The sequence below is a fragment of the Haplochromis burtoni genome, unplaced genomic scaffold (genome assembly GCF_018398535.1).
Source record: "Haplochromis burtoni strain Fernald_Lab_line unplaced genomic scaffold, NCSU_Asbu1 Contig_6, whole genome shotgun sequence".
In the NCBI taxonomy this organism is placed as follows: Eukaryota; Metazoa; Chordata; class Actinopteri; order Cichliformes; family Cichlidae; genus Haplochromis; species Haplochromis burtoni.
The window spans coordinates 4,722,243-4,748,864 of record NW_024582367.1 but is presented as its reverse complement, the minus strand read 5'-3'; the positions used below and the strand labels follow the sequence as shown (position 1 = coordinate 4,748,864).

The 26,622-nt window shown below is 42.1% G+C and overlaps 1 protein-coding gene across 3 annotated transcripts in view; it reads left to right on the top strand.

Moving 5' to 3' along the window:
• The window catches only part of sdk2b (sidekick cell adhesion molecule 2b), a 288,479-nt gene that overhangs the window by 235,840 nt on the left and 26,017 nt on the right, over positions 1–26,622 (top strand). For 2 of the 3 annotated variants that reach the window (XM_042224141.1, XM_014335296.2), the window contains 28 exons: positions 700–876; positions 1,902–2,038; positions 3,507–3,654; positions 6,625–6,765; positions 7,654–7,835; positions 8,344–8,459; positions 9,545–9,740; positions 10,120–10,218; positions 11,488–11,679; positions 13,980–14,101; positions 14,241–14,350; positions 15,124–15,274; positions 15,413–15,650; positions 16,411–16,526; positions 16,731–16,920; positions 17,081–17,179; positions 17,674–17,868; positions 18,581–18,782; positions 19,184–19,287; positions 20,353–20,423; positions 21,035–21,164; positions 21,826–21,882; positions 22,636–22,737; positions 22,942–23,057; positions 23,445–23,631; positions 25,131–25,268; positions 25,629–25,838; positions 25,919–26,044. In XM_042224141.1, coding sequence (XP_042080075.1) covers positions 700–876; positions 1,902–2,038; positions 3,507–3,654; positions 6,625–6,765; positions 7,654–7,835; positions 8,344–8,459; positions 9,545–9,740; positions 10,120–10,218; positions 11,488–11,679; positions 13,980–14,101; positions 14,241–14,350; positions 15,124–15,274; positions 15,413–15,650; positions 16,411–16,526; positions 16,731–16,920; positions 17,081–17,179; positions 17,674–17,868; positions 18,581–18,782; positions 19,184–19,287; positions 20,353–20,423; positions 21,035–21,164; positions 21,826–21,882; positions 22,636–22,737; positions 22,942–23,057; positions 23,445–23,631; positions 25,131–25,268; positions 25,629–25,838; positions 25,919–26,044 — 4,052 coding nt within the window. The remainder of the gene's footprint in view (positions 1–699; positions 877–1,901; positions 2,039–3,506; positions 3,655–6,624; positions 6,766–7,653; positions 7,836–8,343; positions 8,460–9,544; positions 9,741–10,119; positions 10,219–11,487; positions 11,680–13,979; positions 14,102–14,240; positions 14,351–15,123; positions 15,275–15,412; positions 15,651–16,410; positions 16,527–16,730; positions 16,921–17,080; positions 17,180–17,673; positions 17,869–18,580; positions 18,783–19,183; positions 19,288–20,352; positions 20,424–21,034; positions 21,165–21,825; positions 21,883–22,635; positions 22,738–22,941; positions 23,058–23,444; positions 23,632–25,130; positions 25,269–25,628; positions 25,839–25,918; positions 26,045–26,622) is intronic. The other variant, XM_005913547.3, reaches the window with a different exon arrangement.

Genomic DNA, 26,622 nt, shown 5'->3' with positions numbered 1-26,622 from the left:
AAATGTAGTGAACTCCGAGCATGTAGCTGACATCAGTAGTGATCAATAGTCCCTTTCTACTCTGAGGAGAAAGCTGCATTTGAAGCCACGTTTGCGCCGCGCAGTTTTGATGAGTGTGAATCGGTCGTTTGATATGCACCCGTCAGCCGCAATGATATGCGGGGCACCTGTGATGGTGAGTTTGAAGAGACAGGGGAGAGGAAGATGAAAAACCACACTAATGACATGTTTTTCTTAGATTGTGGTCGAATAAAAGAAAACCAAAACCTCAGTTTACTCTTTGCTTTGCTGTCAAAAAGAGTTAACCTGCAATCTGAAGGTGACATACATATATATGTACCTGATAAGTTCCACTCTACAGCGGGTGGCAATTAAATTATCAGGCGTTGGCTTCTGGAAGTATGCTAGAAACGACTTTTGACAGATAATTTCATGGATTTAATTGAGCAATAAAGTGTAAAGAATGTGCTTAACATGCAGTATGAGTGTGTGCGATTGGCGTGCAGGTGGTGAGTAATGCTATATTGTGACTAATTGTAATAATGGAAAAAACACAGAGGCTGGTGAATATCGCAGTTTCCTTTTTTTAAAAATGTGTTTAAATTGATTGACTGATGCAGTGGAAGGAATGGATGCAGCAGATGATGATGACGTTAATGACATTTAACAAGCCAGCTGACTGAAGTCTTTGTATTCCAGGCATGTCTGGGAAAAAGAGGGCTCAGTGATAAATGTTCAGTCCATCCCCCGCATGCGGCTAGATGCAGATGGTACGCTTCACATCTCCCAAACCTGGTCAGGTGACATAGGCACCTACACATGCAGAGTGACCTCTGTTGGAGGAAACGACTCCCGCAGCGCACACCTCCGTGTCAGGTAACAAGCCCTCCTCCCATCATTCACCATCACCATCGTGCGACTTTCTATTTACCGGCCTTCCTTTTTCCTCTCACCCTTTTGATTCTCCAATATTCTCCAGTGTAAAAACACAGGAAGCAACATGTTCTTTGTAGAGACACAACACACACACAGAGGCGCAGCACAGACATTTACATGCATACGCATGTGCGAGCGCCAGACACATGAGTGCTTACCACCACTGCTATTCTGTCTGTTCCTATTGACACCGCTGACTCATTTTCACTTAAGTGACGCCTGTTCTTCCTCACCTCCCCTGTCCTCATTCTCACCTGACACACTTCCAGCCCCAGGGGACCTCCGCCTCCATTCTCCATCTCCGATACTACACATGCATGCACGAGCGCTTCTGTTTTTATTCTCAAATCCCTCGCTTCCACATAACTTTGCCTGCTACGGTTATACTTTGGCACACAGAGAGCCACAGCAGCGAGAGTGAATTGAATATGAATGTGACATCAAACTTTCTGTTTGCCAGACTGACTGACTGATTGTTTCTGTCTTTCTTTATCGTGCTATCGGCCGTCTCGTTGGCTGCCTGCCTTTTGACTGAGTTACCGTCTATATCAATTCATTGCTATAAGGTTTATCTATCAATCTGTCTATGCTTATCTGAATTTATGGCTGAATGAATTAATGATCCTCTGCTTTGGCCTCATTTATTCATGTCTCCCTGTGCATTTTCTTTCTATCTGTCTCCTTATGCTTTTCAATCCCTTTCCTCCCTCCAGTGATATCCATCTCGTTTTGTTTGCCTGTGTGTCCATCTTGACAAGGAACCATCTTTGCTGTCTCGTCTCGCCACATTTCATCACCTGTCTAACTGATCTCTCTCTTACAAAAGATTTTTGCCTTACTTTAGATCTGTACAAGCGATCTTCAGAGAAAAACGAAACGTTCGCTAACTCCCTTGGCTCCGCGGCTTGTTTGCTGTAATAGAGAGATTCTTTTATTTATCGCTCTTGTCCTGCTGTTCCCTGCAGACAGTTGCCCCATGCCCCAGAGAACCCTACGGCCGTGCTGAGCAAATCTGAAAAAAGAGCCATCGACCTGGCTTGGGCCAAGCCTTTTGATGGCAACAGTCCCCTCATACGCTATATCCTGGAGGTTTCTGAGAACAGTAAGTCATAAAATGTCCTGTCTGTTCCAGTCATGCATCCTTCTCCTGCATCCTTCTCTACCTTCTATTTGATGAGTTATGTTTGGGGAACTCAGCTCATGGGATTAACAGTGCAGCAGTGAGTTAAAAAGAGGCTGGTTTAGACTCCTGTGTTCACAGTGTTTTTCCCAAGGAGCTTAAATGTAAACAAATACAGCAAAAAATTACAAGAAGATTAAATAGAATTTGAGATCAGGATCAATATCACTAATTAGGAATGTCCATCATTGCCTTTAGGCTCAGCATGGATTTGTAACTATAGCGCAGTCGCTCTGTCCAATTTGCATTGCTGAATTAAATGCACTGAAACAAGGGGCTTGTCACTGTCGGGTTATAACGCTCATAAAAGTTTCATTATGACATGATTACCATTGAAAAGTAACCCGATGCAGAACAAATGCCGGTATAAGCAATTTGTTCGACTGGCATAACATCAGCGTAACACCTCTTTGGAACACTTTCATATAGCCTACAGGCCTTCTTTTGCATATAGCGAGTAGACACCGGTAGCATCTCCTCTGTCGTATTACTAGCGCCAAGCTTCTTAATTTTCCTCTGACTTGCTGCTTTAGCCGAACTAAAAACTAGCCGCTGTCGTTTCAGAGCTGTTGCACCAGCATCATTTCCTTCCTCCGTGGGCCACCGGCGTTGTGGAGCGTCTGTGCTAATCTTGCAGGTGTCCGTTATTAAATTTGAAGTAGAACTCTGTGCAGCTGACACTTATTATCACCCAGGCACGCAATTAGAGTTTCACTGTTGTGTCTTTCGTCTTCAAAATAAAGTAAATACTTCAACAGCTTCTCTCTTTTCTGCCATCTTGTAAGCTGAGCTACACGAGCAGACTGGTATTTGTCAGTGTCACGGAGTAAGAGGGAAACGGAAACAATGCTTTTGGGACTTTTGCTTTGTATTGTTTTGTAGAATCAAAGAGAACAGGAAGGTGAGGTAAACAGTATTAACATTAATGGTTTGCCAATTTGGAAGAAGTCCCTGAATAACTGAGGATCCAGGTTTTCCTGCCATCAAAAAACATGCTAGGCTGATTCTGCTGTTGTTGTCCCCTTGATAAATGCACTGGCTTAAATCTGGAGTTGGTCTCAGGGTGCTGTATGTCAGCTGCTCTCTGCTCCTAATACTTAAATGCAGAGACCAAGTTTCCCTGTGGGTACCAATACTGTTATTGCTCTTCTATTTTGGTTTTTTTTTTTTTTTCAACCATTCCTTGGTTTGTTTCATTAAATTGAATTTTAAAACCTTCTAAGACAAAATGACTGGAAGGCATTAAATTGAAAATCCCTTTTGATATTGGTGAAATTCCTTGGAATGTAGCACTCCTTCCTGAATGGAACAATAGCAATAACTCAGGTGTGTATTTGTGTGGATGCGCATGTAGGAAAAAAGGTGTAAAAGTTGATTTTCTGTCTTGTAGATGCTCCCTGGGCCATCCTGCTGGCCAATATTGAACCAGAGTCCACAGCAGTGACGGTCAACGGCTTGATCCCAGCTCGCTCCTATCAGTTCCGCCTCTGTGCTGTTAATGATGTGGGAAAGGGACAGTTTAGCAAGGAGACAGACCGGTGAGCTAAAGACACTTTTTATATCTCACATCAACATTTTAAAAGCTTTTTTGTCCCTTTCAGCACACCATTTAATTGGCAGTAGCAGTGAGAAACCTAAGCAATGTCAAAAAACAAGAGTCAAAACAGGACTTTGTTGGTTGTTAGTAAACAGTACATTGTGTATATGAGATCTGTTTCCTAGACAACCGGATTGACTGATCCCTTCAGTCAAGAGTCGAGAGAAGAGGGATATACATGTAAGCCTCCCGAGGAGAATACACATACAAACGTGCGCAATTGCATGTAAACACGCATTTTCAAACGCGCATTTTCAAACACACAAACACCTACTGACTCTGAAAGCCACAGGGAGGATTTAGGTTTGAGGCGAGACCGCTGTTGGCTTCTCTGCGGCCTCACACAACTTCAAGCACTGATTGTTCTCCCTATCCCTTCTTGCCTCCATTCTTTTCCTCCACCAGTCTGTCATGCTGCCTCCTGCTGGGAGCTCCCAAGCCATAGGAGAGCCATAGGGAGCTTCATTTGTGTGTCACGGGGGGTGCAGTACAGAACTCTCCATGAGACCATTTGGGACAGTCAGTGCCAGTGATCTCGCTCCCATCTCTCATACACATTTTCTCCCCAGGCACACGGGGTGTTTTATCACAGTAGAAATATAGCTTTTAGGTAGCCTAGGTATCCTTTCAGTTCCTCAGAGGTGATTTCAAGGTGGTGAGTATTGCACATATTTCGGAGAGCAAAAGCAAACAAGAAACGGTGACAGTTTTTTCACAAACAAAAGGATATGGAAGGACACAGTTATGAGACAGAAGATATTGTACGGGGAAATGCTTCAGCTGGAATTTCTTCATTTTTTAAACTTCTGCATCGAGTAGCTGGAGCATTAAAACTAAAATCCTGCCTGCCTAATAACTCAGTGGTCTCCCTTGAAACAAGCTCTGACCTATTAAGGTATAGACATGAGATCTCTGGGGTTGCTTTAGACCTTTGTGAGTGGGACCTCTGTGGACTGAACCTGTTGCAGTGCATCCCACCGGATTCCTATTCCTTTAGCTACAGTGGGGCAAAAAAGTATTTAGTCAGCCACCGATTGTGCAAGTTCCCCCACTTAAAATGATGACAGAGGTCAGTAATTTGCACCAGAGGTACACTTCAACTGTGAGAGACAGAATGTGAAAAAAAAATCCATGAATCCACATGGTAGGATTTGTAAAGAATTTATTCGTAAATCAGGGTGGAAAATAAGTATTTGGTCACCTCAAACAAGGAAAATCTCTGGCTCTCACAGACCTGTAACGTCTTCTGTAAGAAGCTTTTCTGTCCCCCACTCGTTACCTGTATGAATGGCACCTGTTTGAACTCATCATCTGTATAAAAGACACCTGTCCACAGCCTCAAACAGTCAGACTCCAAACTCCGCCATGGCCAAGACCAAAGAGCTTTCGAAGGACACCAGGAAAAGTATTGTAGACCTGCACCAGACTGGGAAGAGTGAATCTACAATAGGCAAGCAGCTTGGTGTGAAAAAATCAACTGTGGGAGCAATCATCAGAAAATGGAAGACATACAAGACCACTGATAATCTCCCTCGATCTGGGGCTCCACGCAAGATCTCATCCCGTGGGGTCAAAATGATCATGAGAACGGTGAGCAAAGATCCCAGAACCACACGGGGGGACCTGGTGAATGACCTGCAGAGAGCTGGGACCAAAGTAACAAAGGTCACCATCAGTAACACACTACAACGGCAGGGAATCAAATCCCGCAGTGCCAGACGTGTTCCGCTGCTGAAGCCAGTGCATGTCCAGGCCCGTCTGAAGTTTGCCAGAGAGCACATGGATGATACAGCAGAGGATTGGGAGAATGTCATGTGGTCAGATGAAACCAAAGTAGAACTTTTTGGTATAAACTCAACTCGTCGTGTTTGGAGGAAGAAGAATACTGAGTTGCATCCCAAGAACACCATACCTACTGTGAAGCATGGGGGTGGAAACATCATGCTATGGGGCTGTTTTTCTGCCAAGGGGACAGGACGACTGATCCGTGTTAAGGACAGAATGAATGGGGCCATGTATCGTGAGATTTTGAGCCAAAACCTCCTTCCATCAGTGAGAACTTTGAAGATGAAACGAGGCTGGGTCTTCCAACATGACAATGATCCAAAACACACCGCCCGGGCAACAAAGGAGTGGCTCCGTAAGAAGCATTTGAAAGTCCTGGAGTGGCCTAGCCAGTCTCCAGACCTCAACCCCATAGAAAATCTGTGGCGGGAGTTGAAAGTCCGTGTTGCTCGGCGACAGCCCCAAAACATCACTGCTCTCGAGAAGATCTGCATGGAGGAATGGGCCAAAATACCAGCTACTGTGTGTGCAAACCTGGTAAAGACCTATAGTAAACGTTTGACCTCTGTTATTGCCAACAAAGGTTATGTTACAAAGTATTGAGTTGTATTTTTGTTATTGACCAAATACTTATTTTCCACCCTGATTTACGAATAAATTCTTTACAAATCCTACCATGTGGATTCATGGATTTTTTTTTCACATTCTGTCTCTCACAGTTGAAGTGTACCTCTGGTGCAAATTACTGACCTCTGTCATCATTTTAGGTGGGGGAACTTGCACAATCGGTGGCTGACTAAATACTTTTTTGCCCCACTGTATTCCTGAAAGGGTTTTTGTGGGGCAAGATTTTATGCTGAGAAAAGGACTGTATGTGTGCGCTGGGTCTATACAAATGTTTACCTGGCTGGTACATGACTGCCAGGACCCAAAGCCCCCATCTCACATGCTTAGAGACCAGCAACGACCCTTTGCCAATTCAAAATCCTTGCAAACTTTACTGAGGCTTAAGATAGCAGAAAGCAGACAGCAGAAATGGATGTTTGGTGTTACACACGAGTTATCACATGTTAGTGGTTTTAATATAATGTCTTATCAGTGCAATATTTGTGTGTGTGTTCTGCAGGGTGTCTCTCCCAGAGGAGTCCCCCAGTGCTCCTCCTCAAAATGTCATTGCTAGTGGTCGGACCAACCAATCTATCATGATCCAGTGGCAGCCTCCACCGGAAAGCCACCAGAACGGCATCCTCAGAGGCTACATCGTTCGGTAAAATCTCCACAGACACCTCCCTGTCTCTTACATTTATGTGAATGGTTAGAATTTACACAGTGTTGATGGTCCATGTTTTAAAATGAGGGACTCCAAGTACTTTCTCAAGTCAGTGTAATAGAAATTTGATCATATTTCATATTTAAAGGAAGCTACAAAGTGGTGTGCACATCTATTGTGCTTCCTTTGTCAGTGTTCTTACGTGATGATGGATTTCGTTTTTGATTTGTGACCTTCATATTTTGCATTTGCACTTTCTTTCTGAACAGACAGAAGTCTAAATGCTTTTCTACAGCGTTATGTAAAGTGTAAAATATTCTTCTAACTTTATTACCAGTGCATATATTATTGATCCATCTATTTTAATTTATGTCTTTGGTTTTGGAGTGGAAAACTACTAGGAGCAGCTCACTTGGAGTATGTTTTACATCCCTTACCGCTGTATTTAAAGGTATACATGCATATCTTGTCTGTGAGGAAAAAAAACAAAACAAAATTTAATGGCTGATTTGACTTAAAAAAAACTTCAGCAAGTCTATTAGGTAAAGTCAGCAATATGCCAAACTGACTGTAAATCCTGTAGGCATGTAATTAGTTTGGTTTTCTGTCAGGCTTTTTATTCATTACATCCAAATAAAACAGCAGGTGTTTTCCAGACAACAGTCAGTGCTGTCAGTTTTTAATTGCTTGTTGGCTAGTGCTTTGTCTCCCCCTAGCAGGGATTCTAATGCACTGCTGGGCTCAGGTAAAATAGTAATGTCTTTGTCAGTGAAACAACTAAACTGTCAGAGATAAGGTACAAAATCTGCAAACACATGGACTCTCATCCAGAACAGGTGTCCAATCTTCTGAATAGTCCAACAAGTTTATACATGTCTATCACAGGTATCGTCTCACTGGGCTGCCTGTGGACTACCAAATCAAGAACATTTCCAGCCCAGATATGACCACACTGCTGCTGGAAGACCTCATCATCTGGACCAATTATGAGATTGAGGTGGCTGCCTACAATGGGGCAGGTTTGGGCACTTTCAGCCATAAGGTTACTGAGTGGACCCTGCAAGGAGGTAAGCACTCAATAGCTCTTTCCTTCTTATTTAATGTCCCATTATTCAGTGAGCATGCATGTATATTATTTTTTACTAAATTCAGTCAAGCTTATCTTTAAGATGTGTCAATCAAGCATTCAGTATCTTACAAATACAGTGTAAATCTTTCATTTTATTTTATTTCTGCATATATATTACTGAAATCAGCTCTAAAAGCTAGTGCTAACTAGTATCTTCTTTGTAAGGAACACAATGACGTGACTCTAAAACCCATAAATAGGTCACACCACTGCAAACAAACCCACAAAGAGTTCTGGTGTAAGGTTTAAGTACCAGAGAGAGAGTAATGGTGGTATCTGCTCTGACCTACGCAGCAGCAATCAATACTGACATCTAAACAGATGCAGGCAGACTTCCAACAGCGAATTGAAAGGCATTGTCACACCCTTGCTTTTTGCCTTCTGTTCTTCTTCTATTTTTTCTTCCGCTCTGTCTCACTTTTTCTTCCTCTCCTCATCCATCCCAGTGCCCACCATAGCTCCAGGCAACGTGCAGGCCGAGTCGGTCAACTCAACAACTATCCGTTTTACGTGGACAGCCCCTAACCCCCAGTTCATCAACGGCATTAACCAGGGCTACAAGGTCAGTAGACGCCGCAGTGTCAACACCACCAGTCATCACATCCATTGGCAGACCTGTCACAGTTGAGCATGTAGTATTACATGTAGCACAGGGGATTGAAAAGCCAGGGGGGTTAACGACATTTGGTGCCAGTGTGAACAATGGATTCTGTTCACCGATTTGTCAGTCTGAGGTCATTCTCTTTATCGTCACGACCATTTCTCATATGTAACTTTGTAAGGCTGCGTGCCCATAATGATAAATGTCTTCATTATTTTGTCAGACGCTCTCAAATGTAGACTATCTCTGCCCCTCTTGTGTGCACCTTGAATAAATGTAGCCCACAGGGATTCTCAAAACTGCATCCATGGTGCAGTTGTACTTTTCTGCTGACTCCACTGAGACTTAATTATGTTTTTGGGTTTTTCTTCTCTCTCTTTTTGTCTGTCTGTTGAATGACAGTCCACATGTCTTAGTCAGCTTGGTGGAAGGGTCATACTGTAAAGACCCAATCTGAATTTTAAATACCAGGATTTTCTCCCGGGAAAGAGACTTAAGAAGCAATGAGAAAAGGGGAGGTAGATAGTGTGGGCGGTGATAGAAAGTGTGTCAAAAGCAGAACGGAGAGCTGGAAAATGAAGGCGGACAATCAAGCATTTATCCCGCTGACATCCTCTAGCCAATTCTTTACTTCCCTGGAAGCTCGCTCACTCTGAAAACTGGAAACAACCCAATAGACAACCATTGGGACTCATTACCAAGCAGCTAATTGGTCAATCCAGACCCCATTTGTAGATGCTATATGGTGTGCAATGATGGGATGCTATCATGTCTCTCTTGAGCCTACATTGGCGGAGTTATTCAGTCACTCTCCCCCAGTCAAAACCTCTTTAGGGCATTTTTCTAAATATATTTGGGAGAGCTGTGATGCCAAATCTCTCCTCGGAGTGGCTTAGGACCACCACAGAGAGACACTACTGTTAGTTTTGTGAGAATTATTACAGAAGAAAAAGGATTAGTCGCTTTATTTTCAACCGTGTGGGTAATTTCCTTTCTTTTTTTCTATTTTTTCTTTTGTTTTTACATTGTTTTTCCCCCCACTTTAGTTGCTGGCCTGGGAACCTGGCAAGGATGACGAAGTTGCCATGGTAACAGTACGACCGAACTTCCAGGACAGCGTCCATGTGGGATATGTGACAGGTCTGAAGAAGTTCACCGAGTATTACACCTCTGTGCTGTGCTTCACCACACCCGGAGACGGCCCCCGCAGCCCGCCTAAAGCATTGAGGACGCACGAGGACAGTAAGTGACTTTTCTTCCACACTTTTGCCTCTCCCACGGTGGCATGGGGACACATGCATCTCACAGTAACACATCCTTTGGGCAAGATCTATTATTCATGTAGTAAGGAGTTGTAGAAAAGTGCTAATGAATGAGTATATTCGGCATCATCATAATTGGGATATAGTTCTTTACAGAATATTTGCGAAGTGGTAAAAATTCCTAGTGTACCCCGGCTCATATTCACGGGTTTTTCTTTCTTCTTTTTTTTCAAATTTTCAAATCCAAACTCTTAAGATGTCAGCAATGAGTGGCTATTTCCAGATCCTAGTCAATCACCTGTACAGCTGTGGCTCAAACCTCTTAGGCGTGCTCATTATTCTTATTTGTTCCTATTCAGCCCCCGGTGCAGTGGGTCATCTGAGTTTCACCGAGATCTTGGACACTTCACTCAAAGTCAGCTGGAGTGAGCCCAGCGAGAAGAATGGAGTTCTCACAGGTACATTCACGTAACTCCCAAATTATACTTGTAGCCAGAGGCAGAAAAGGTGCGAAATAGCACCTTTTTTTTTTCCAAGGTGGTATTTGTCAGAGTTGAGTTGACAGACACCAGTCGCATGAGGCAGTGCTCAGGTTGAACTGAGACCGGAGGATTTGGTTTTATATTGCAGCTGCTTGAACTCATTTAGTGAAGCCAGCCCAGGAGAGGTTCTTTATCGTTAGTTGTTGTTTTTCTTTGTTTTTTGTGGGGGTTCATGCACATAGTGCTTCCCAAGCCACAGACAGAATATACCAGCAATAAGACAACACTTGAGAAAATAAAAAAAAAGAAAGAAAGAGAAGAATATTTGAAAAATGACATTTTTCAGCCAACATTGTCTCCTCTCCCAAGCTCTCCATATGAAATATCTCTCAATAAGGCTCCCTTCGAGAGGCATTGCTCAAGTCTTTTGCAATCGTAGAAGAAATATACAGAAATGTGACCATTTTACTATGAAACAGTATAGTAATAAAAGGGCAAAAAGTCCTTAAATTATCATACATAATAAAGACCAATAAAACATCACATTGACTGATGAGATAGATCATTAAAGTGAATCTTTCAGTGGTAAGAGTGCAGAAATGGTTATTTGGCTTTTCTTAAAATTACATTCCCTACTACTCAGTGATTTTTCTATAATACTGGCCAATATATTGTTTCTATTATTTTTCATGCAACCACGCCATCGACTTATCAGTCGCTTAATGTGCAGTAAATCTTTCACTCCATCGACTCACATGCAGAATGTTTTTTCTTGAGTATTACGTTAAAGAATCTAGCTAACAAATTGTTAAATGTTTGCACAGCTTGATATTTAGCAGCATGTTGTAAAGTATTTCCAACATTTCAATGTGTTGCACGCTCCCAGGAGACAAACACTGACATGCCATGTGAAATTATTGATTTGGCAAGAAATGCTGCTTAATGCTTTGTGCAATCACATGAAAAGAGCTGCTGGCCAAGGAGCAAATTGCATTAACTTTGAGCGGGTGAGCATGTGTGTCTGTATGTGTGTATGGGAGTGGGCGGAGGATGCGTGAGTGCAGGGAGGTATAATCACAGGCTTATTTAATTTGCTATATTCAATTTTTGATGAAGTTAATTTAATATTTCTGTTAGCTTGCCCTGTAGCACGCAAGCCTGGAGTTGCTATTGTAGTAAAACTGCTGTCAGATTTTCCCTTGGAGGATTCTCTATCCGTGTCCACTCATCACTGCCTCTCCTTAGGTTACCGCATTTCTTGGGAGGAGTACAACCGAACAAACACCAGAGTCACCCACTACCTGCCCAATGTCACCTTAGAGTACAGGGTCACCGGGCTCACTGCTCTCACCACCTACACTATTGAAGTGGGAGGAATGACCTCCAAGGGCCAGGGCGTGCTGTCCTCCTCCACCATTTCCTCTGGTGTCCCACCAGGTTAGTAACCAAGCATTCACTACAGATACATGAGAGCCTGTGTGCCCAAAATTTTTTATTCCAGATGATATGAAAGAGTAATTTAAAAAAAAAAAGAAAAAAAAAAGCAGCTTTTAGACATGAACTGCAGCACTGAACTTTTCTAAACATCACCAGGCAGAGGTGCACCCGACAACACAAATTACTGCAGTCTATTGAATGTTAAATAGTCCTTAACCTCCTAGCTCATACTACAAGCCTGTGTGGTGTCATCTTGCATCAATTCTTGCGAGTATGAGAAAAGCACTGAAAGTTCAGTGACTTCACAGCTTGTGAGTGGTCAGCTCCTCCGGCAGAACGCTTTCCCCCAAAAAACAAAAGACAATTTTCCAGATTTTTCTGACACTGTCTAAAGTTCATGTGTGAGAATGGATACACACTAGATTCTACATTTCTCACATTGCAGTTGCATCTTTAATTGTGCCCGCCCACTTAAGTCCCTCTCCAAAATGTCAGTTTGTATTGGCAGCTCCTGTTTCGATGTTCATTCAGTCTCATTGTAGACATCGTCAGCATTCATTTTTTCCGTACTTGGAGAGCGCCCTCTGGAACAGAAGACGTTACACAATTGTGTTGAGGCTAAGTATCACTCATCCTTGGTTGAGTGCTCTTTGAAGAAATAGTCCCTGTAAAATCTGTTAACAGTTCATGTCTATTTTGAGGAGAGGTGGTGGCATGTTGTGAAAGCGAATGAAAGTACGCTTTTACATGATACCTGCAAAAAGCAAGTGTTAGAAAAATTGATTGACATTACAAGTGCCATAGCATTTTTTTTTTACATACTCAGACAATATCTACCTTTATCCGCATGCCTTCATTCTCAGGCAGTGTGCAGTTCCAATTAACAATCATAAAACCTTTCCAAGCTCAATTAATTCTCAAGTCAAAATTGTGTCTTTATTCAAATTAATGAGCAGCTGGGGACCTTTACTGAACCTTCCCTTCCCGTAGATTTACTGTCACGCATTGAACTCGGTGCACACACTCAATGTTGTCTGGCGCCAGACACAATGAAATCTGACCCCGGTCACCTCATCTAGGACAGAAGCAAAAAAACCCCCCAAAAACCTGCACATGCACGTATCTCCCCGACATTCGTGAAATAATAGCTCCCTCGATAGCATTAAGGACGATTACAGTGTTTAATGATTTCATATTTGCAAAACGGTGCAACAGAAACACAATGCCCACGTCAATTACTGGAGCTACATTTAGAGGCTGTACATCTGTGAAACCTGTGAAATGACAGGCTGTTTTATTGAGAACAGGCCTCAGTGTAGCACTTACGTTCAGAATAGCAATTACTCCCATTGTATAGGTATAAAGAAAACGCCTATGTGCCTGCAACTGTACTGTAATGACCCAGCTAAAAGCAACCTCAGTAATCAGTCATGCAAATAATTTAGAGGTGGTCATTTTACAGCGACACATAATCTGCGTTTCATTATGATTGAATATATTCACATTTAAGCAATCTTGGAAAAAACAGTTTAGTATCCCCATGTGGCAATGATGATATCTTTTTTTCAAAAAATACTGGGTCATACCGATGGGCTATGGTTTGGATTAATGTCTTCAACTAGAATTTATGTTAACTATATTGCGCTTTGGGAAGAGGGGATTGCCTAGTAGGTTTAATATTTTAAAAAGTATGAGGTAAAAAATGATGAATAATGAATCCGTTTTTGCACTCGCATAAATTATCCAATCCTACCTAGACAAGCACAAAAAGTGTTGCTATTCATATACGCAAAAATGCTTTCTTGCTGTTCTTTGAATTCACCATTTTCAGATTTGCCCCCCCTTCTCCAGGATTACCAGTGAATAATCCATTCTTATTGTTTATTTAGCTCAAGTGTAAACAAGTAGGATATCAGATTGAATCATATATCCAGATAACTGCAGTGTAATTGACATTCATGGCATTGTCTCTATCTGTGTACTGTGTGTAAGCATCTTTTCCAAATCTAATCTTCTTTTTTGGTGTCTTGGCTGAAGGTGGGAGCACTCTGGAGAGAATAGGATGAGATAGCAGAGAAATATATGTGTGCAGTATCTGTTCTGCCACAAGAGGGTGCTGTGGTTGATGGATTTTCCTATGTAGTCCACAGACTCAACAACTTGCCCTGTGGAAGAGGCAGCAAGAGAAAAATATCCATATCTTAGTGCACATTCTCCAGTGACATAGTAATATCAGCCCAGTTATTGCTTTATGTGACTCTTTTAATTGTTTTGTTTGTTTGTTTTTTGCTTCCTCACAGAGCTTCCTGGCCCTCCTACCAACATGGCAATTTCCAATATTGGCCCACGCTCCATCAACCTGCAGTTCAAACCTGGCTATGATGGCAAAACTTCCATTTCCCGCTGGCTAGTGGAGGCCCAGGTGAGCCAGATTTTAACTGGAACTAATAATTTATTTGTTTTTTAGTTATATTTAAAAAGTTCAGTAAAAATTCACTACTTTCCTCGGTTCCTCAGAAAGAGAAGTGCAGCATTTGACTCATCTGTTGTCTTATTCCCAGGTGGGTGCAGTAGGAGAAAATGAGGATTGGTTGATGGTCCACCAGGTGTTCAACGAACCTGAGGCTCGCTCCTTAGAGGTGCCAGGTCTCAACCCATATACCTCATACAGGTAATTACTGGAAACTTGTTTCTGTGAATCTTTACTGTGTACCTGAGTTCCAAAATTATTAAATACAAAGTACTTCTGCAGACATACTACACATTCACCTCAGTATACATTCTCCTGTGGCAGAACACGTGCTGAAAAGAACAAATAAAAACTGATCTGCTGCACTGTACTTTTGTACAGACACACAAAGTCACATCAGTATTAGTGTTAACAACTTAGCAATGCCAGTTTTAATTGAAAGTAATCATGTGCCATTTGTGTATGTGCACTTTCATTTCAGCATGTCCCAGCAGCTTATCTTATTATGTTTTCCTTTAATTTGAATTCAAGATTATTTTAAAAGTTTTTTTTAAGTGTATGCCTGATTTTTATCTTGGCTTGTTTTTCACGATCGCATTCAATATAAGCAATTAGCATTTCACTGAGCCAATCCCTAAAGGCTCACAACAGCTATAGTTCTCATCATTCCAACATCAGCGCTGCCACTTTTCATTTCAATATAGTTAAATGCAAAAAAATTGTTGTTTTGCATATTCAGGCCATAACGCAAATAAGCCCCCCTCTCAGCATTTTCATGCTTTATTCATATTCAGCGCTCTGATCTTGTTCAAATGCAATAAGCCTCATGTAAGAGGATGCAAGTGCGACTATAATGCTGATCATTGCAGGTTCATTTTAAGCTGCCAGATTCCCAGTTTCAGGACTACAGCTGAAATCAAGTAAGTGTTTTCTCAAGCGAGATTCATGTTATGATGTTCAAATCCATATACCAGGTTTCGGATGCGTCAGGTGAACATAGTGGGTACCAGTCCTCCCAGTCAGCCCTCCAGAAAAATTCAGACCCTACCAGCTCCTCCCGACATGGCCCCTGCCAACGTCACCCTGCGCACCGCTAGTGAAACAAGCCTCTGGTTACGATGGATGGTAAGGAGAAATCTTTTTCTAAAATGCCAGTTTTTGTTAGTGATGTCACACTGTAAGAAAAACTTGATGAGTTGAAGGAAACAGGCCTGTTAGTCAGTCCAATATCTCTCAATGTGAACACCATCTCCTTCCCCTCAGCCTTTGCCTGAATGGGAATATAATGGGAATGCAGAGCAGGTGGGCTACAGGGTTCAGTACTCCCGTGCAGGCTCACAGGGCCATCCACTCACCCATGTTATTACCGACCGTCTGGAGAGAGAGTTTACTATTGAGGACCTGGAGGAGTGGACAGAATATGAGGTCAGGGTCCAGGCTGTAAACGGCATTGGAGTGGGACCCTGGAGCCAACCGGTCAGAGGCAGGACACGGGAGTCTGGTGAGTTCCACGCTGTGGAAAAACACTGTTTTGTTTGGAAAAGTAATGCACAAACTTCATCAGATTAGTCAAATCTTCTTTTTTCTGTTAAAGGTCAAATTCCTAAATTGCCTCACACATATTTGTGTGAACATCAAACACATTTTCACAACCCAGAAATAAAAACACGCTGATTACTTCTGTGATACTGTATTTGCAGCATCTGTGCTGAATATCTTTATTATTAGTCATATTAGAGGTGTCAAACAAACACTTAACACTTTGCCATATGGTAAATCCATGAGCAGATTGTTTCTTGCTCAGATGCCCTGCTAGAGTATTTTTAATAGCCTCTTTAATATAAGCAAAGACACTGCTTTTCCATTCTTGCGTCTGCTTTCACGCTTTCACCAGGCATTGGACAGAAAGACATGGAAGGAGCTAAGAATGGAGTCTGAGGAAATTGAGAACACATGGACTTAAATGTGGAATTCCTGCGCTCTTTTTTCCCCATACTCCAGCAAATTATTAGGAATCAGGCATATTGTCCAAGGATGAGTGCCAAGGAGGAGAAGAGCCCTATTCTTGAGGGGTTTTTTCCACCAAGCCAAAATAATAGAAGCTTCTGTGTGCATACGCAAACACAAATAATAAATCCTTCTCTATTTTAGACCCGTATGTACACAGTAATTGCCCTCATACACAGCATATATGACAGACTTTTTGGAATATGTGGCAAACACTAGACTATCCAGCCCTCTAATCTCTTTATTGTTCCCAGTTCCCTCCAGTGGTCCCACCAACGTCTCTGCCTTTGCAACTACTTCAAGCAGCATCCTGGTGCGCTGGTTTGAAGTCCCAGAGCCGGACAGGAATGGGCTCATTCTGGGCTACAAGGTCTATTTCTGCTTTTTATATTTGGCAGCTATACACCTTTTATTTACTGAGCTTTCCGAGGCATCTAATTAATTTGGAAAAAACTTGAGCTTCTTTTAAACAGTGAAATACACAGCATGGTTGCGGTTTTTGAGGCTATTTGTCCTACTTAATTTCCACATTCACTTTTCCCAACCTCTTTCTCCTGTCTCCTCACCGAGTCAGGTGGTTTATAAAGAAAAAGACTCGGACAGTCCAGTCCACTTCTGGACAGTAGAGGGGAATGCCACTCACAGTGTCCAGCTGACTGGTCTGGGGAAATATGTGCTCTATGAGATCCAAGTTCTGGCATTCACACGGATTGGAGATGGACGGCCGAGCTCTCCACCTATTCTTGAAAGGACCTTGGATGATGGTAGGAACACAGGATAGAGCAAGATTAAGCATTCCAATTATGTAAAAATAAATAGCAATTGATATTGTGCTGAATACTTTGGTAAGAGAATTAAGAAAAGGGAGGGGCTACTTGTATGTTATGTCTGAAAAAACTTTAAATCTTTGTGTGGTCTTCACAGTCCCAGGACCTCCAGTGGGTATCCTGTTCCCTGAAGTCCGGACCACCTCAGTCCGCCTTATTTGGCAGTCCCCTGCCCAGCCGAATGGCATTATACTTGGTTAGTACATACAAAATGTTTTTTATTAAGATTTGGCCCCTAATTCTACTCTAGAAATCAATGGCAACAGTTTTTGCTCCCAATCATTGTAAACATACTTTTGCAAACTTTGATTTGGGTTTTTTTCCCCAACTGAGTGGATTAGACCGTATTCGTTGGGGGAAATCAAGTCTTGTTATTTTCCGGTTTGCAATAAAGGGACTGGGATTCTCTTGTTGGCTTACTGGGGATTTCCTTGTGAGTATTTATTCCATTAAACATCTGTTGGATAATTTAGTTTAAACTGTCCAGTGTGACAGACCTACAAAGTAGCATAGAGGAGCAGATGCTAATGAAATCCTGTCAGAAGGAACACAGCTGTCTGCAGCGCAGCTTGATTTCCCTTTTATTAACAGTATAAACAACTGTTTCTTCAGATACCACTGAAATACATGTTTCATTCTAACCCAGAGCATCTTTGACAGCTTTATTAAGACCATTTGTCTCTTCTCCAGCTTACCAGATCACGTACCACCTCAACTCCACCAATAGCAACACAGCCACAGTGGATGTGCTGAACCCTAGCGCCCGCCAGTACATGGTGACTAACCTCAAGCCAGAAACTGTCTATGTGTTTCGCATCACGGCACAGACAAGGAAAGGCTGGGGTGAGGCGGCCGAGGCGCTCGTGGTTACCACGGAGAAAAGAGGTAACTCGATGTGGATTTTAATACTGACATATTCGAGCGCTGGATATGTGGTGGAGTCATAAAAACAACAATTTAATTGAGAATATGAATAAAATGTTTCATCTGATGCTGATGAAGTGGTGTTTGGAAGCGTAGTAGCAACATAATTTGTATTTCTCTAACAATGCAGGAAATATAGTAACAGTTGTATAAATGGTGCTGAGACCTGAGAACAGACACATGTGTATGATCTCCGTAATGGCATAACATGCAGAGAGCTGCACTAAGCCTCCGTTGCACTTAGTTCATTTCCAGTCAACAGTTCAGCGAGCAGATGTGTTTTCTAGAGGAGTGTCTGTGCCCTGTGGGTATTTATTGAAGCACTCTGATGTCATTGTGAGAATGCATCAGTCCATCTGCTTCCCTCAAGGCATGTTGTGGATCGTGTACTATGCTACTTTAGTTTCTCAGCTACTTTTCATTCCAGCACCAGAATCACACTTTCTTCTTTCTTGTCAGCTCTACATAGCTCATGCAAATCTGAGTAAATGGAAAACAAGAAGTATATTTTAAAAAAACTGTTTCTAATAGCTCCAATTTTTCCCCCGCACATCTGCAACTTCTCCAAACACTCAGTTTGTCCCAATTCATGTGTCACATGCGCACACAGCAGTCGTCCTTGTATTCTGTTGCCCGTTTCTCTTTCCCTTACTTGCCTCTGTTTTTGCTCCAGCTCGTCCTCAGCCTACCAGCCGCCCCCTGGTTCCTCAAAAACACGTTCAGGCTCGCCAGGTGTTGCTTTCATGGGAGCCTGGTAGTGACGGCCTGTCCCCCGTGCGTTACTATACGGTCCAGCTAAGAGAGCTTCCTGAAAGCAACTGGACGGTCCACTCAGCATCTGTCAGCCACGAGGCCACAACCTACATAGTATCCAGGTAGAGTATCATCAAGTAACGACATCTGGTTACGTTAAGGTGTAAATTTTCACATTCCCTTTATTAGAACAAATGTGTTCTCACACTTTTTGCTGACGCTTCCTCTTTAATATTCCCCTAGCTTTTGAATAGCTGGCATAAGAAATGTGTTCTTTTAGAGAATAATGTTTCCAGAGGATTGCAGTTTGGAACGTAAACGATGGAAATGCATTTGGCAAGTACAAATGTGAAACTGTATTTGCCATTAAGGTTCCAGTTTGGTTTAAAGTATGCCTAATAGTTTGCTTCTAAACCTCGCAGTGAGACTCTCTTTTTGATGTATGGAGTTTAAAAAGTTTGAAGTTTCAATGCTGCAGTTTGTGATAAAGATTGATGTGCTTTTCTGTGCTTTCATCCCTAAGGCTGAAACCCTTCACATCTTACCAGTTCAGAATAAAAGCCACCAATGACATAGGGGACAGCGAGTACAGTCAGGAAAGTGAAGCAATCACAACTCTACAGGATGGTAAGAGTAACACGATGAGCAACAATCTTTATTCTCATCGTTTACAGCATAAAAATCTGATGACATGATGCATCGTTTACCTTGATCAGAAAGAAGTGGGTCTATTTTTGATTGCTGTTAACTAAGGTAAGACTAAAAGAGTCCAAGTTCAAGTCAAAACGTGCTTGTTTGGAGACAGGTTTCCTGTGACCAGCCAACTTGTGCAATCACCTTGCACTTAAACATGGCCCAGAGGTTGAGGGTGTTACGTGCTTAACGTCTGGACAACCAATTGGTTACCACAACTGCTTGGCAACAAAGTGGTTTGGGACAACTTGGCTGCCGACTGCAAGTTATTCAAAAATAAACTTTTTTGAACATCTATTTTTGCTCTTGTGTGACTCATCCTTAAGCACAAACTTGGTATAAAGCTGGAAATGTCTTGTCTGGCTTGCTCTGTAGCTACTAATAAGTGCCTCTAAAGCTTACTCGTATGGAATTTTTTGAATGTATGCATGTCATATTGATGTATGACACATTTATGGTGTGTTGTGCAAGACACTTTCTTGGTGAATGTGGTCATTTTCATTTAGTGACACTCTCAAGCTGTCAGCCAGTGTGAACGCTAGTGTTCATTTTCACAAAACAAGCTATTCCTTTGTGACATCTTTTATATGTTAGTGTATAGTATCAAGTTGTTATTTAAAATGTAGGTTACGTTTAAGCACAAAAAGTCAGAGGTATGACTTTGATCTGTATCATAGTGAAAACAGTTTTATGTCTGCATCAATTTGCCTTTTGCTGTGATTTGGACATTACTGGCAAAGACAACAACAACTGCACCATCATGAGACAAAAGAGCAACTTTATAAAAGAAAACAAAAGTTTGCCCAGTGGTGCTTATCCAAATCAAGAAACTCTGCTGATCTTTCCCTCAGCTATTTCTGACTCATCAATGGTTCTTCTGTTGTGGCTGTTGTGTATTTATGCTCCATGAATGCCACTGCACATGGATAGGTTAAGCATCTTGAATTGTGCAGATTTTCTGGTCAATTTAGCTCATTTATTTCACTTTTATTACCCCAGTGCCTGACGAAGCGCCCTCGATTCTCTCTGTCACGCCACACACAACAACGTCAGTGCTGATCCGCTGGCAGGTAAGAACAAACAAAACAACTTTATATATATGTTTTCAAACTTCGTGATCTATTCGAGTGTGGGAAAGTGGCTTCTAAGAGAGCTTGATAGCAAACAGCAAGGCCTATACTTACAGTATAGACTGATAAACACACTGCCACACTGTCTGCGTAATAAAAAGCACCCTCACCCGCATTCCCACCTGAATTAACAGGTCATAAAAAGAAAAACAGGAGGCTCTGAGACACAATTTTAGTTTTATGGAGAACACTTGTAGACTTTATGAGGATCGAGAGTTGCTTGTGCTTTTTTTCTTTCTTCTGTGGGTTTGTTCCTCTCATTGTTTAATCAAAGGGGATTTTTCTTCAGCTTGGTGTGACATGGCGTGATTTTGTTTTTTCTGTCAGTGTATAACAGTTACTCTAAATCTTCTTAGTTGATGGTAAGTTAATGACAAATGTCAGTAATAACTGGGGGGTTTTTGGCAGTTTTTTAGCAGTGAAGAAAAAAAACTTGTTAAAAGGAGTTGGATCACTTGGATCGCATGTAGTCTTCCAAGCTATCTGTAGGTATCAGATGTACAGTGATGTGCTACATTAGACTAACAGTAAGTCTGCATTCTTCTCCTCAGCCCCCCTCAGAGGAGAAGATAAATGGTATCTTACTGGGCTTTCGCATTCGATACCGCGAGCTGCTGTACGACCGTCTCCGCAGTTATATTCACACAGTCAACAGTGCATCCGCCTGGGCTGAGCTCTCTGGTGAGAAATAACTGCTACCAACAAAATACATTTTATTATGCCACCACCTACACTATAGGATCCTAAGAAAAATGAATTGTGTACTATAACAAGTGGTATATTGCATTAACTGGAACTCTCCGGTGTGCGATTTGAAATGTGACATTATGAATTTAAAGACCATAAAGAAATAACCGAGGTTAGAAATTGCACATCAAGAAATACAGTCCTGCGCTTTACTTCAGTAACACATAATTATAAGTCTCTGTTATGGTTGATTATTCACATGCTGTCTTTATGCGTCAGCAGCCCCTTTTCCATTAGAGGAAAATTCTCACAAAGGCCTATACTGTTGCCAAGATTTCCCCACTGGTCTTGACACTTCACAGCAAAACATTTCATCTTGTGATCAGTGGTTATCAGCTGCAGGCTATTATTAGGTTTACTCTGGAGCCCTCTCTCTTTCTGCTGCTTTGTGAAACTTGGCCTATAATTTTCCTCTTGTTGACTCACTCTGTTGCTCATTCAGAGCTATGATCACCATCATTGGGTTGTTTTTTCTTATAATAATGTTGCTGCCCTCATTAACAGCAGCAAATTTTTGACTTTGAACCCTACTACCTTTGTCTCTCCACTTAACAGCTCTTATTTTGACTTTTTTTTATCCCTTTTTTTTCTGCAGCTCCCTACAGCCTCCGAAATCTGAGTGATTCAACGCTCACCCAGTATGAGTTAGACAGTAAGTTTCGTTATCTCTCTGCCTCTCGAAAGCACACATATAAACACAATAATTCAATCTGCAAACAAATTAGGTTGAAAAAACAAAACCAAAACTATTTTCCTTTTGAATCTCAATTTTTTCTCAAGTGCCCGGCTTCCTAGAATAGAGAACTCAGAGTGTTAAGCAAATTAACACAACATTTGGCTGCTTATAATCACATTGCTCGGTACAAACACTTCTACTGAGGCCAGTGGAGCGCTTTGTACATAGAAATTCTTGAACACTGAATACACAAGCGTGCCTGGTCCAGCATGCTCTTTGGTTTGCACATGTCAGCTTATTTGGATGAGCACTGCAAAAGCAGATGGTCACATATTTCTCCTGTACCCCCACAATGCACAATTCGACAGACTCATAATTACAGTGTCACTCTGTGAATTTGTAATTGAAATAGAAATGTCTTCCGAGGGCAGCAGTGTAAAATTCCGTGTAGTGTTGTTGTGTGGGTGGGTGTGAAACCATTCAGGGATCATATCCTATTTATTACGTTTTCTACTTCAACTAATTGTTTGGGGCACCAGGAGGGGGGGTGTAGGGATGCAGACATGGATCCCCAGGAGGTCAGCAGACCTCTTTACAGTTAACTGCAGAGCAATGGTGACTTTCATAAATGGGAAGATATTCCCATGTAGGGATTTTGCATACATGTCACAGATTGGTGTTTGATATAATTCCTAACCTTATATTCCAAACTGTTTACTTCTACTGCAGAGCTAAGTAAACACAAGCGTTATGAGATACGCATGAGTGTGTACAACGCCGTGGGTGAGGGGCCAACCAGCCCTCCACAGGAGGTGTTTGTTGGAGAAGCAGGTATGCACACTTCCTCTTATGGGCAAATAGATTTTGGGGGGTCATTTATCTTTCTTAAATGCCGAGTCTGTTCAGTTTTAACGGAATAGTTTCTCCTTGAGGCTGTCATTTTCCTAGTAAACGCAATGAGCATAGTAATGAAAACAAATATTAAAATCGAAAAACGTCATCCTTAAATGCGATATATCTGAACGGCTGTCACAGTGCCGACGGCCCCGCCCCAGAATGTGGCTATTCAGTCCGCAACAGCCACCCAGCTGGATGTGACGTGGGACCCTCCACCTGTGGATGCACAGAATGGAGACATCCAGGGATACAAGGTCAGAGTCTCTGCAAAGTGCCGCGTCTGGCACAGGCTCAACATGCCTTACTGGCTCACTTTTAGAGTGCAGCGTAACAATACAACAGTGTTCTGTTTTTATCATTAAATATTTACATTTTAGTGGTTCACATGAGATTACATCCATCTGTTGTTAATCACTATTAAATTGATAATTTTACACTTTTAGCGAACAGCGTTTTCCAGAGGGGGTTTCAGTAAAAGGTTCCGTCTGCTGCTCAAGAAAACATTTGCAGGGAATAAAATATAATTGTGTATTTCCCATTGGGGAGTTTGAAATGGGGCTGAGTTTCATAGAAGCAGAAATTGCTCCATTCCCTGAACAGTATCTGTAGATATTTATTTATGTCTGTGCTATTCCATGTAGATTTACTTTTGGGAATTCCAGCGTAAGAACGAGACTGAGCGGATGCGGACTCTGTTTATGCCTGAAGGAGGGGTGAAGCTGAAGAATTTGACTGGTTACACCACCTATATGATCAGTGTGGCTCCATTCAACGCCGCTGGGGATGGACCCCGAAGCCCACCAACGAGGGGACGCACTCAGCAAGCAGGTAAATGTGACAATTAGACGCCAGACGTGGCTATACAAAATCGTTTATCAGTATGAAAGAGCACAACAGTCGGGATCAAGCAGTGTAGTAAAACAAATATTTCTGTATATAACGCACGCACACATGATGGAGATGTTTTCTAAAAGAAAAGACAAGCTTAAGACAAATGTGGTAACATCGTGACAAGACTAAAGCAGATAAATTAGAGCGTGTACAGCCGTGTTTATTCATTTGTCATATTTATGTGCTGGTGGCAGCACCGATGTTAGTTTAGAGAACCCTGAGAGTTTTCTCAAAGTGGATGAGTCAGCCATGGGGAAAGAATTTGATTTGACGATGATGCTAATCGTTGTTGTCAGCAGCATGCCAAACGATGTTAGCGGAGCCACACACGGAGCATAAGTTTCTAATCAGCTAACCCATTCTAAACTTACTTGCTGAATTTCATCTTTTGTCTGATGCTATGAAAATTTTGTCAGCGAGCTTTGAGTCTCCAGGCATGCTTTATCAAAAAGGACCCCGTGCGTTGCCCCCTTTCTTTGTTCTTCTTCTTCTTTCTGTGACTCGTGGGACTTTCTACCTCCGTGCCCATCTGCAAATGTGTCAAAACAATATTTATCTTCCAAAAAGCCATTTTTGATGCGTTTTACTACTGTGTCCCAGACTAGTAAAAAGGGGGAAAAGGAAGGTGTGCACAGATCCTCTGTTTTCCCCAGTGCTTGCTGTTTTGAGAGGAGGAAGCAGATGACAAGCTGGGAAGGGGGTGGCATGCATTAGGAGGATAGTTATCCCTTTTTATTTTTTTAAACAAAGAGGCTTTGTCTATTGCAAGTGTCTCACCCCCTGCTCAAGAAGCTTAAAGGCAGCAGAGGAAAATGTGTTTCTCAGCACAGTGGTTTCAAGAGTTCAGCCTGTTATAATGGGGTCTCGAGGCAAAGAGTGTTCATTGTGATTATGAATTGCTCTGCCCAAGGTCAAACAAGTATACGTAAGCAATGCAGAACCTTTAAATCTGTATGTAGTTTAACAAAAAGTTTTTTTTATATAATCAGTGGAGTTCTGCTCATGCGCGGAGACTCAGACTTGCAGCAGTGGTTCTGGACCTCCAGAAGATTTCTACTATATAAACAAGAAACAGCACCAGTGGAGAATTGTGATATTTCCACGTTTATGTATGTTTTGTTGTTAGCCTGAAGAATTCCCTTAACAAGGCTTTTTGTTCAGATGAGAAAACTGAATTAGAGATGTATGCCTCTGTTTGAGGCCTTTGATGTAACCATGGGAAGGACCACTGTATTGATCAGACAGAAGAAATATATGTCATGACATTAAAATGGCTCGTGCAAAAATTTACTTGGTATTTCATGAGAGAAGTTCAACTGAAGGCTAGTGAAGCAAGGGTTGTTTTTTTGTTCAATCCACTCATCTGGTTGTTTTTTATTATTTGACAGAGTCATTCTACAAAAATTTTAGATGTTTTTGACATCTGTATGTTTCAGCTCCCAGTGCTCCCAGCTTCATTCACTTCAGTGAACTGACCACAACCTCCGTCAATGTGTCCTGGGGCGAGCCCACCTTCCCTAACGGCATCATTGAGGGCTACCGTCTGGTCTATGAACCCTCCACACCTGTAGATGGTAACAAATTCTTAACAATGTCAGTTTTCTCTGCACTAAATGGCTGCTGGCTATAAAAGCTTAATGCACACTACAAGATGTGAAGTTTTAGAGTCAACGCTTTTGCGCGTCAGTCGACCTTCTTGCAATCTTGTGATGTGCATTTCTTGAGCTACGCTAACCATTACATAAACAGCTCATTATTCATTGCAACCTTATACATATCTACTACTATCATCTTAAATAATACACTGCTTCGGTGCCAAAATGCAAACATGTTTCTAATTCCATTACTTTCTGTGTGCATTTGCGTATGTTGGGTGTGCTTGCACATTGCCTGGCCTGTGTAAGACCTGCTTTAAATGTGGTGTGTTTGTCTAGAGTCTTCAGTGGCCTGTGCCGACTGTCTCCACTCCCCCTCCCCCCCAGGCGTCAGTAAGACAGTGACGGTGGATGTGAAGGGGACCGGCCCTCTGTGGTTGAAGATCAGAGACCTGGCAGATGGCGTCACGTACAACTTCCGCATCCGGGCCAAGACCTTCATCTACGGGCCTGAGGTGGAAGCAAATATCACCACAGGACCAGGGGAAGGTAGTTGCAGTGATGTTTTGGAAAGCTGACATTTTGTCACTAGCCCTTTAAACACTTATTACTATGTTATTCTTTCTCAGGTGCCCCAGGACCCCCTGGAGAGCCATTTATTACGCGCTACAGTTCGGGCCTCACCATTCACTGGACCCCTGGAGACCCAGGACGTTCTCCCATAACACGCTATGTAATTGAGGCCAGACCCTCAGGTAGGGGATTTAGTACAGTGGTTTTGAAAGTGGGGTCTTGGGGAATCAGAGGGGTCAGCCATCCATAGCCAAGGGGACTGTAAAATACATTTTGCTGTAATCTTAGAAATTAATATCTAAATATTAAGAATAAATATCCAATCTATATCCCAATTTGATATGGTTGTGAGACATGAGATTCCATCTAAGAGTGCAAATGGAAGCAAGCATGTTTTTGAAAGACGTTTGGAGACTCCATGCTCTACAGGATCGCCCCATCACTGGCCTTATGTTACCTTCTGTGAGATTTTGATTAAGGAAAGTGGTGTAAAGTGTCAACATCTGCTGCCCTGGAGTCAGTGTCCCTGGCATTTTAATGGGTTATTGATTCAGGCGCTACATTCAAGACAATTGGCATCCTGTTTCAACTGTGATTGACAAGTCCTGGCATGGCAATGAGGTTGATGGATGGTAGGTGACTCACAGGCAGAGATGTGTTTCACCGCTCCTGAGTGAGAATTGGAAAGGCTATCTAGTCCTACATTTTAAAGGTTTGCAAGGACTGATAGGTATTTTATGGCAGTATAGATTAAATGGAG